General features: G+C 41.6%; 1 protein-coding gene across 1 annotated transcript in view; it reads left to right on the forward strand.

Moving 5' to 3' along the window:
* The first annotated feature begins 1,003 nt into the window (after positions 1–1,003).
* Positions 1,004–12,075, forward strand: part of THSD4 (thrombospondin type 1 domain containing 4) — a 634,456-nt gene continuing 623,384 nt past the window's right edge. The window contains exon 1 of the mRNA XM_030814683.1: positions 1,004–1,061. Within this exon, the coding sequence (XP_030670543.1) occupies positions 1,033–1,061 (29 nt within the window). The 5' untranslated portion in view covers positions 1,004–1,032. The remainder of the gene's footprint in view (positions 1,062–12,075) is intronic.

A 12,075-nucleotide genomic window follows, 5' to 3' on the forward strand; every position in this document is an offset into this window, starting at 1 on the left:
CCAATGGTCCCCACCTCCAATACTGGGAATCAGTTTTCGGCATGAGATTGGAAGAGAGGACGAGTATCCAAACTCTCAGTATCATCAGAGCAACCATTTACTGAGAGTGACCCTGGCCCAGCCACTTTCTAAGTATGTCACATGCATCCCCTCATTTAATCTTTACAACAACCTGCAGGCGTTCTTTAGACAGTATTTTTAAAATAAGTTTTATTGAGATATAATTTATTTCCCATACGTTTCACAATTTCGTGTACAATTCAGTGGTTTTTAGTATATTCGCAGGGTTGTACAACCATCACCACAGTCTAATTTTAGAACACATTTGTTACTCCAGGAAGACACACTGTACCCTCGCATGAACTCCTCCCAACCCCCTGTCCCTGGCAACCACAAATCTACTGTCTCTATAGATTTGCCTATTCTGGACATTACCTATAAATGGAATCATATAATGCATGCTATTTTTGTATCTGACTCTTTTCACTTAATATAATGTTTTCAAGGTTCATCCCCATTGTAGCATGTATGAGTTCTTTATTACTTTTTGTTGTTAGGCAATATTTTTACCCAACTTGCACCGTTAGGGAAACCAAGACACATGAATGTGACATGACATCTATGGTCAAATAGCTTGTAATAGATGGGGCTGGATTTCCAGCACAAGTGTGCCTAGCACCAGCTCCCCTATTAGCTCAGAGTCTGAGGTGATCGTCCTGATAGTAATTTACTGAACGTCTTCTGTGGGTCAGGCACTGTGCTGGTTGTGTTGTGAACTTGTTACCTCATGTTCATATAGAATCAGATTTCAGTTGGGAAATCCTGGTAACCATAACTGGGCACTTTTGTTTTAGTATCTTCCATTTGCTCATTTCTGGTTTTGTTGACCCTGTTATGCTTCTAGAATCTTCCTAAGTAAATGTTGCTAAAAATAACATTGTTCATTTCTGTAGGACTTGAACGCAACTCCCAGTTGCAGACAATTGGCAACGTCTCTGAAGAGCCCTTGCTTTTGCCTGGACCCCCAGCATCATGGTTTCCCATTTCATGGCGTCTCTCAGGTAAGTGAAGAACCTTTTTTAAAAAAACAGGAGAATAAGAAATTTGATATTTGCATTTTACTATGTCGTTTCTTAAAGTAAGTGATCTTAAGGGTCTGTAGCTGACTGATATTTTTGATATAATACGTCCACATGTGTAAAAGTTTGCTATTCAGAAGGGTCTCCAAGGCCTTGAGACCTGTGTGCTGTGCTGAGTGGCTTGGGGTCGAAGTCAATCTACTATCTTCTGGGAGACCTTCTCTAGCCTTCAAGAAAATTTTTTTAGGCTGGATGCAGCAGCTCACGCCTGTAATCCCAGCATTTTGGGAGGCTGAGGCAGGCAGATCACCTGAGGTCAGGAGTTCGAGACCAGTCTGGCCAACGTGGTGAAACCCCACCTCTATTAAAAATACAAAATTAGCTGGGCATGGCAGCAGGCACCTGTAATACCAGCTACTGGAGAGGCTGAGGCAGGAGAATCACTTGAACCCTGGAGGTGTGGTCAGATCAATATATATTTACCATGGTTGCATAATACAATTTACTAAAGAACTTAAAAAAATTGTTCTCTGGTTGCAATGCCATAGATTTTGACTGAATCTGGTATTTTAAAATGGTGCTCTCTCTTGTCCCTTATGTGCAAAACATTTTTGACTTTTACCTGCGTTTTAAAATTCAATCTTTATATCAACCGTGCATGGCAAGTTCAGTAAGTACTATTATCCCTTTTGTGTAGATCAGAAAACCAATGCTCAGAGAGCTTACATCATGGCTGTCATCTTCCTTTATGTGCAGAGTTAGAATAAGGGCTCTGAGCATTGCACCTGTAGTCCATGTTATCGAGGTTGTTTTCAAACTTTTTAAAAAGGCTGACAGAGCCTTTTAAAAATTATTCAATCAAAATCCTATGCAAAATCTCAATATGTAAAATAGACAATGACAGTGTTTTATTAATATAAATTTACTTTATAAGTTTAAATTTATAATATTTATACATTATGAGATTAATGCATTAATTTTGATAAATACCAACATTTGAAATCAGGATTTATGGTTGGCAGCTTAAATATCTGCCCTAGCATCTAGTTTGTTTTGCAGCTGTTTTAGCTGCATAGCATTAAGAAAATCCTAACCCATATAGGTAAGTACTTGCAATTGGTAAAAATTCTGTGATGAAGCTCATCTTACTATTTTAGGATACTATTTAAATAAATTGATTGAGAATCTGGAATGAGGGGAAGGAAGAACGTTTTGTTTCAAAGTTGAAACAAGATATCATTATGATATGATATCATATCATAATGTATAAATATTATAAATTTAAACTTATAAAGTAAATTTATATTAATAAAACACTGTCATTGTCTATTTTACATATTGAGATTTTGCATAGGATTTTGATTGAATAATTTTTAAAAGGCTCTGTCAGCCTTTTTAAAAAGTTTGAAAACAACCTCGATAACAACCTCGATATCATTATGATATCTTGTAGTCTTTTTTTCCATAACCATACATTAGTCCCAAATGCCTAGAACTTATAACTTATAACAGAAAGTAAAATGGTCTGTAATATATAACATATTACATATGATGGTGCCACAGGTGGTTGGCCAACCAGGGCTAGAGCATTTGCCAAGCAGATGCCCTTGGGCTAATGCCTGGCATTTAACTGAGTACAGTGCATGTGTGTGAGCTTTAGTATGTAGTTGCTTGTATAATTTTACATGAGCAGACGTGTGCAGGCCTGCAATCCAAATACCCGCAGAGAACTACAAACCTCTTTATCAATGACATATTCACATGCATGTCAGATATGGTCAGAAAAGAAAGAAAAAGCTTCATTCTGAAGGCTGTATGACATTGAGCCATGAAGAGGACAGCCCAAATGAATGTTTGGTGGTCTCCTCAGGATAGAAGTTGGCAGCTAGTACAAATTAGCATGTGTGCTTTTTTAAAACTATAGTTTAAAAAAGAGTTTAAAAGATATTTGAAGACATGAAACATGCATCTAGTTTGTGGAAGTGCCAAAATACTGTTGTAAAACTATAGGGTAGTGAGAAATGTAGTTGGCCCACAGGGTCACTGTAGGACCATGGCATTTTAAGCACCAGGACCCCATGTAGGACAAAGAAGTGGAGGTCACAGTCGGTTATTGAACTGGTTCGAAAAGGGCAAGCAGATTATGAAAGGTAGGTTCACCATGTGCTAAGCTTGTGTAAGTCTGGCTGTCATCAAAAAGGCCCCTAAAAGTGCTTGAGGACCCTCAAAAATGTGGCCACCCAGGCTGCACAGGCAGGGAGTTTCTTGGGAGGAAATCCCTTTTGCAAAGTTTTTTCTTAATGTCTTGGATTTTTTTCTTTCTTTTTTTTTCTAATTTTTTTTTAAAGAGACAGGATTTTGCTTATCACCCAGGCTGGAGTACAGTGGCGCAATCATAGCTCACTGTAACCTTCAACTTCTGGGCTCAAGCGATCCTCCACCTCTGCCTCCCAAGTACGAATAGCTATGTCCTGGAATTTTAATTAATGCCCCTGCAAACAGCCTCCTGTAATGATCAGAGCAGGGTGTGTGGTATGGAGGTCATCCCCCTTTGCGGGAGGCCTGGGGAACTCACCTCTAAACTGTGCATTATTTCAAGGAAATTGCCCACAGAAGGGAAATTAGCAGGATGGGAGTAGTTGAAAGCTAGATGCTACCCTCGTGGTGGAGCTCTGGAAACCTTGACAGGCCTCCAGCACGAGAGTCCTGCTGCAGGGATTGTTTGAACAGAGCTGCTCAGTGGGACATTTTGCCAAGAATTGTGCTGTCAATATTAGAGGAAGAAAATGTGAATTATGAGGACGGCTGATTCTTTAGGAGATCTCAGCTTGAGATTCCCATCAAACTCCCTTCTTCATAAACCTGGTGCACATCAACTATTTTGCATCCCTGTTTTTAGGGCCATGTAAATATATTTTTAAGAGAAAAAGAAGCAAAACTAGAGTGTCTTCTGTTTAAATGCTTTTCAGAATGTTATGGGGAAAAGGGCTATGGTTAACTTGAAGCGTGAGAGGTCTTTGACAAAAGTGGTTGATGAGAAGCGCACACACACGCACACACATGTTAAGGGATTTTTTAATATTTATCGAGGCAACCAAATGCTTAAAGATCAATTGGAAAAGCTGGAGAATTTCTTTACCTAAAAAGAAAACAGGTTAAAATTAGGAATTAGCTGCCAAGAAAATCCCTGAAAGAACATTTAAGGGGAGTCACAACTCTGATACACAGAGATTTCATTTAAAAATCCCTCCGCAATTTTTGCCAAGCCACAGAGAAACAGAAAACCAGCTTCCTCCTCATTGAAGGAGACAGAGAAGCCTTGGGCATTAACATCGCAAGAGTATCTCTGCCTTGCTCAGAGTGTGTAGTAATAAAAAGAATCACAGTTAAACCTAGTAGCAGAAGAGGCACTAAGATTTTAACTCTCGATGGATCTGGTTGGGAATTATCATTGAATCTTGGACAAGCTCTGGATGCCATGCAAAATTCAGGGCAATGAAAGTCCATGTGGACCAAAGGGTAGGCTAATCCTCGTTAAGGAATGTTTGTCATCTGTTAAAAATTAGAAAGGAAATGGCACTAAATGATACAGAATTATTTATGTTTCTTAAAGACTTGCTCCAAATTATGCACGTGTTTTTTGGATGCACAATTACATCTTTATTTGTTTGTTCAGTGAGTGATAGGAGGGAAACACAATTTTGTCCCTAGAACAGTACAATAAATGCTGATGGCTACCTGACCTGGCGAGCCAACAAAATCTCTGCAGCCAGTCTGCTTGACCAGGTGCTCTTCCTTTACTTCAAGGAGTGCTTTCGTATGGTTGACGTATTTTATATTTTAAGTGAAAGCAAAGAGAAAAACAGAACTATCAAATGCCAAACAAGTAGTGAAATTGGCAGGAAATAAAATTGATTTTGGTGATTTTTATTTTGAACAGTAGTTTTTGAAGAATTACAGATGTAATGAGAGTGATTACAGAGTTAGAAGGTGATTTTTATAGATCTTATGAGGGAGACTTCTGGATTATTTTAAAGGTTTTATAGGTTGATGGCCCTAGGTCAAGTGTCTGGTTTTAGTCTTCTGAAACGTAAAGTTTTTCTTTTCCTTGATACATACTTCAGTAAAGTATTATTACTTTAATGCCTGTCAGCTACTGCACTTAGAAATACAACCAAAAGGGTTGAGGAAATGAGAAAGAGAAAGGTAGCTGTTCTCAGGAGTAATTGAAAAAGATCCTGAATACAGAAGGGAAGAAAGGGGTTAAGAAAACGTGTTTTTATGTGTGAGAAAGAGAATGCCCCAAGTAGTGATATTTAAGGTACAATTGATCAGTGAAAACTGAAATTTCCCTCAGGGGTAAAGAAATATGTGATAATTGTGTGGGGTTGTGGAGTCAATCAGTGTCCCTGTGCCAGTGATCAGGAAATGGGGAGAAAGAGGATGGGGAGGAGGGAGTGGAGGAAGGAGAGGGAAGGAGAAGGAGGAGGAGCAGGAGGAGGAGGGGAAGAGGAGCAAAGGGAAGGGGAGACCAGGCCTGGATCACAAGTATTAAACTTCATGGTATTAATAAGGCAGGCCAGAATTTGTGTAACTGACATCTAAACTACTACTTGGTTGATGCTTAATAAATATTTGTTGAAGAGTAAATGAATAAATTAATAACTACCTTTTATGTACAACAGATAAGGTTGAAATTTTCTCTTTCCTGACCAGGATAGTTAGCTAGTTAATTACAAAAGTAGGGTGAAGCATGGAAATCAAACAAATAACACACACACACCTTCGACAGTTTACTTTTAACTTAAAACACATGTACATCCATTCACCAGTTTTTTGATTTGGGGCCATGGGCCTTTCTTCGCTCATGAACCCCTGATTGTCTTTCTTGCACAAACCACACCCATGAGCATTATCTGAGGTTTCCATTTGGGTTTCTTTAAAGTGCAGTGAGAATTTAAAGACATTTGCAAAGCAGTCTGAGTACCAGAATGATTCTGGATTTTTATTATTTTTGCCCCTAATCATTTGCAGTTGTCTCATCCACACCTAATTTGCCAGTAGTTTTTTTTTTTTTTTTTAATCTTGGCTGCTTGCCTTTATTGAATCTTTCCAAAGCAATTAACTTCGTTTTTGTAGAAACAACTAACAAATGCTCTTTCTTCTTGTGCTTGCTTTCGTGGGTTTGTGTACTATTTGAATACTTATGTCATTACAAAGCAATAGCAACTGGCATAAACAGGTGTGGGAACATGGTTGACACTATATGAACACAGCACATCTGGGGGGTGCAGAAGTGTGCAAGTGTCCCCGGGAAGAATCTGCCGCGGTCTTGTCTGCGGGAAGCCCGGGAGGAGCCACCTGAGTGGTAGGCATAGACGCTAGGAGGAAATAAAATAGGTTTTTGGAGGACTGCCCTGGCAAAGCCCCATCTGTAAAATGACGGCAAGCATTCAGACAGTATTGATTTTTCTTTATGCCTGGCACAGCCCTGTACCTGGATCCTGTCCTCATCACTCACTCCTTGACTGTGGGATTTGCTAGAACATTCTGTACCCAAAAAGGCTCAATGGAGTCAAGGTGTGATCACTGGGCTGCCAATTACCCATTCCTTATATCTCTAAGTGTATTTTTATGCCTTGGGTTCACATTGACCCCTCCTCTTCCTGCCAGGGATTAGAACCAGTAATTCCAATTTGTAGAAATCTGCTTTTTGCCATTGTCTTCCTTTTCCCAGCTTTTTGGCTTTCCCAACAGGGAATTCTGGGATGCACTTAGAAAACATTTTCTTCATGAAAACTGTCACAGAGCAGCACTTTTTTTTTTTTTTTAATGTTTATTTTTTAGAGACAGGGTCTCTCTTTGTTGCCCAGGCTGGAGTGCAGTGGCACAGTCGTAGCTCACTGCCACCTCAAATGCCTGGGCTCAAACGATCCTCCCACCTCAGCCTCCTGAGTAGCTGAGACTACAGGTGTGTGCCACCAGGCCCGGCTAACTTTAAAAAAATGTTTTTTTGTAGAGATGTGATCTCACCATCTTGCTCAGGCTGATCTTAAACCCCTGGACAGCAGCACGTTCTTTAGTGACTGATATTTCCTCCCTCCTCTCTTTCTCCTTTTCTTCCTTCACTTTATTCTATCCTTCCATTCTTTTATTCAGTTGATATTTATTAGTCTTGAGGATGGGTCAAGATTATGCGGATTGTTTGGCTTGCTGCAAAGGTGTATCAGCAACCATTTCTTCAAGAAACCTGCCATTGAGGAGGGAAATTTACCAAAGGGTGTTGTGTCTTTAAAAGCTGTGCTGTGTAGGCCAGCACGGTGGCTCACTGTAGTCCCAGCACTTTGGGAGGCCGAGGCAGGCAGTTCACTTGAGCCCAGGAGTTCAAGGCCAGGCTGGGCAACATGATGAAACCCTGGCTCTACAGAAACAAACAAACAAACAACCAATTAACTGGGTGTGGTTGCATACAACTGTGGTCCCAGCTATTCAGGAGGCTGGTGTGGGAGGATCTCTTAAGCCTGAGAGATAGAGGCTGTGGTGAGCTGTGATCTTGCCACTGCACTCAGCCTGGGTGATAGAGCAAGACTCTGTCTCAAAAAAAAAAAAAAAAAAGGAAAAAAAAAGCTGTACTGTGATAGAACACCTCACATTGCCAGAGGTACTGGTCGAGAAAATACAAATGGCTGCAAAAACCTGAGAACCTGGAAACAAGCGATAAAAACCAATTTGCAGTTAAAATATGTATCCTTTAAGTCCATGCTCTATAATGGAAATACTTCACTCTGCGCGAGCCGGGCAGGCCTTTTCCCCGGGCCTGTTGGTCTTGGTTTGGCTGCAGCTTGGTTATCTGAATGTTTCCAAGACCAAAGCAGATCCAGAGGGAGCCCAGTTAAGAGGACACAGGGTCACTGACAGTACAGTAAACAACGCCTGATAGCAGGAAGGAGACAGCTAAGTGCCAACCAGATTCAAAAAGCCCTAGGTGTCTGGAGATCTCAAGCCCAAGGCTGCTGTGCACCGAAGACCGCCACCTTGGGCTGCACAAATTGATATTCACCTTGGTGCCTCTGAGCCATCTAAGAAAGGTTTCTTTTTTTTTTTTTTTTTTTTTTTTTTTGAGACGGAGTCTCGCTCTGTCGCCCAGGCTGGAGTGCAGTGGCGCAATCTCGGCTCACTGCAAGCTCCGCCTCCCGGGTTCACGCCATTCTCCTGCCTCAGCCTCTCCGAGTAGCTGGGACTACAGGCGCCTGCCACCGCGCCCGGCTAATTTTTTGTATTTTTAGTAGAGACGGGGTTTCACCGTGGTCTCGATCTCCTGATCTCGTGATCCGCCCGCCTCGGCCTCCCAAAGTGCTGGGATTACAAGCGTGAGCCACCGCGCCTGGCCTAAGAAAGGTTTCTTAAGCTCAGATGAATTTGTGTAAGAAAACAGAGGAAATAAATAGAATGCATTTTTTTAAGTTTGGGATTTATGTGGTCAGCTTCATTTATTTTGAAATTTAGAATATCCTCTGGTGGGACTGGATGAATGCAGCTTTATTGCATCCACCTAGTTTCTGATGATTCTTGCAAGCAGTGGCAGAAAATAAAGGAGACTGTGAAGCCACCAGGCTTCCCCACCTCATACAGAGTGAGGAAGAAAGTGGAGGTAATCAAATGGCAAATGCTTCTTTTGTAAAAATGTGTTGTGTCCTAATGAGGCCCCGCAGCACAGTGGTTAAGAGTCCAGGCCAAGGGTCTGACTGCCTGTGTTAGAAATCAGGCTTTGCCACTTAGTAGGTATGTGTGGCTCTTTGGTAAATGACTTAGTCTCTCTTTGCCTCAAATTCCTCACCTGCAAAATGGGTATAATAAAAGTGTCTGATAGGATGATTATGAACCGTACTACTTGTGAGTGCTGAGATCAATGGTAGCCATCAGCTCTTTGTTGGCTAATGTCATTGGTAACCCAGCCCCCTTCCTTGCTGCCTTTACTCTTTTTTTTTTTTTTTTTTTTGAGACGGATTCTTGCTCTATCACCCAGGCTGGAGTGCAGTGGTGCGATCTCAGCTCACTGCAAGCTCCGCCTCCTGGGTTCATGCCATTCTCTTGCCTCAGCCTCCTGAGTACTTGGGACTACAGGCGCTTAACTGTTGTCAGAAGAAGGCAGAGGGCTGAGCTGAGCATAGTGAAATGCATGCTTAGCAAACATTTTTGTTTTTTTGAGATGGAGTCTCACTGTGTTGCCCAGGCTGGAGGGCAATGGTGTGATCACAGCTCACTGCAAACTCCACCTCCTGGGTTCAAGCAATTCTTCTGCCTCAGCCTCCCGAGTATTGCTGGGATTACAGGCACACACCACCACGCCCAGCTAATTTTTGTATTTTTAGTAGAGACGGGGTTTCACTGTGTTCGAGACCAGGCTGGTCTCGAACTTGTGACCTCAAGTGATCCGCCTGCCTCGGCCTCCCAAAGTGCTAGGATTACAGACGTGAGCCACCGTGCCCGGCCAGCAAACATTTATTATCTCCAGAGTGCACTAGGCAGGATTTCACTTCAATGCTAAGATTTTGGCTGTCTTTTGCTAAGGTCGATATAATTTTATTAGTGATCTGGTTGCTCCCAAAACATCTCTTGGGTTGTATTAACTGAGGAAGAAAGGAAGTAGTTTTTTTTTTTTTTTTTTCTTATTTTCCTTGTTTTGTTACTTGATATGCCCAAGTGGTGTTGAGTTCATGGAGGTAGTTCGAGGTACACAGGGGCTGTGACAGTATCCACCCTCACTGCAGCTGAGATGGTAGCAGGGGTGGAGAGTGGGATTGGCCAAGGCAAATACAGAAGCCCAGAGCTCCAGTTCCATGATGTAAATCTTGTACCAAATTTCAATGAGCATTATTTTCTACATGGGGAAATGAAATGATGGAGTGTTTAAAACCTAGAACAGCACTGGGTAGATGGCATAACTTTTTTTTTTTTTTTTGGTTGGTGTGAAATGTTAGGTTATTTCGACTGCAAGGTGAATCGGAAAGTCTTGGTAGGAATGTAGCTTCCCCCGCCACCGCTGCCACTTGGAAAGGAGTGTGTGATTTGTTTGCCAAAGGCCCTGGTAGCCTTCAATCTGTCAAAACGTTGCAAGCTGGGAGCGGTTTGCCAAAGCAAACTATCCAAGTGAAATAACACACGAGTTGCACACACAGAGACACATGCATGCTCTCTCATTCTCCAAACATTAACTTTGAATTGGGTCAGGAGGAACGAGGATTTGGGCTAGATTGTTGGTATTTTGAAAAGAGATGGGCACAGCTACAGATACCAATTAGCTAAGTATGCGCAAGCAGGGTGAGGTATCCTAAAACACAGTGTGCTGAGCAGGGGTGGGAAACTTTCAGCCCTTGGCAGAGTTTCCTCTGGCCCCTGGGGTTATATGTTGCTGTGCCTGCTGTTATTGTAGCCCAAAGAATAATTGCCCCTCTGGGGGAATTTATTCTATTCCATTCAGAGCAGAGACCATTTAATATCTCAGATTTTACTCCAGAATGAATTTTGTTGGGTACCCCTATGCATTTTAGCTTCAATAGGGCCCAGTAAATGAAGAGAAGAAGCATTTGAACATCTAAATATAATTTGCATTGCACTTTTGTAACAAGAGGCACCAGCAAACATTTTGCTGCCATATCTTGTGATCTTCTAAGGATGGTTTTTTGGAGAGGGGTAACAGAAATTCAAAAGCAGAACTGATTTTTATAAATCCCTCATAAAAGAAAATTTTAAAAGCTTCCGAAGTGGCTTGGGACATTTTCGAATATATTAATTCACAGTATTTTCACTTAATCTTGAAATTTCAGGGGTCACCAAGATGGTGAAGCATCATTCTTTAATTCAGTGAATTAAGCTCCTACTATATAGTAGCCACTCTGCTAGATGCTGGGGAATAAAGTAGTGACAAAACAAACTCCCTGATCTCATGGAGCTTACATTCCATTGGATAGAGAGATAAATTTAAATAAAGACATAGTATGTGAGACAGTAAGTGCTATGGAGAAAAGGGCTGGGCTGGGAGAGGGACCACTGTTTTTTGTAGGGTCAAGGAAGCCCTGTGAAGACAAGATCCTTTGGGCAGAGGCCTTAAGAAGTGAGGGAACGAGTAGAATTGACCAGGCAACCTGGAATGCAGTTCCTCGGAGTCAGAGGAAAACCTAGATGTGATCTCACTCCCTTTCCTGCCCCAAGTCCCCCTGAATGCTATGGAAGTGCAACCTCAGATCAGTGATTATCCAAAACTGCTCCTTACAAATATGTGGCTACTGTGTGTGCCAAGAGCTTTGAGGCACTGAGGTGTAACAGGTTTATGGAGCTGCTGCTTTTTTTTTTTTTTTTTTTTTTTTTTTAACAAAACCACACCAATCAGGTTTTCTTTTTAAATGAGTAAGCAGTGCCAGAATGTGTTACAAATGATTCATATTTGTAGGCCTGGGTTCATAATGTGCTTTCTTGCACATTAACTCATTTGAGGTAGGAGGATAGGTTATACAATTCCCATTTTACAGATGAGGAAACTGAGGCACAGAGAGAAGGTGATTTGCCCAAGTTCATGCAGCCATGGAGCATGGACTTGTGAGTTGTGGTGCACATGTTCTTGGTTTAGAGGTCAAATCGGATCCAGCAGGGATACAGCTAGAAGATTACTGTCCTTTTGCCACCACTGTCTGGGAACCCGCTCTCTTTAATTCTCCTGTCCCATTGCTGGAAGACATCTTGGGCAATATTTCCAGTACATTATGTGCATAATGAACATTTCAAGTATTAAAAAGTCCAAAGGAAGTGGTGTGTGATGGGAGTGAGAAGGGGAATCATTTTAGAAGTTATCCAGGACATCCGTAACATCACCATCTAGACCTGTACCATTAGCTTCCTGTGTCCTGAATAGCACAGATCTGTGTATCTGCACTGGACAGTACCGACAGAGAATGTTTCCATCATCTTAGAAAACTCTATTGGACAGTGCTGCTCTAGA

This window comes from Nomascus leucogenys, chromosome 6, assembly GCF_006542625.1.
Source record: "Nomascus leucogenys isolate Asia chromosome 6, Asia_NLE_v1, whole genome shotgun sequence".
NCBI classification, from domain to species: domain Eukaryota; kingdom Metazoa; phylum Chordata; class Mammalia; order Primates; family Hylobatidae; genus Nomascus; species Nomascus leucogenys.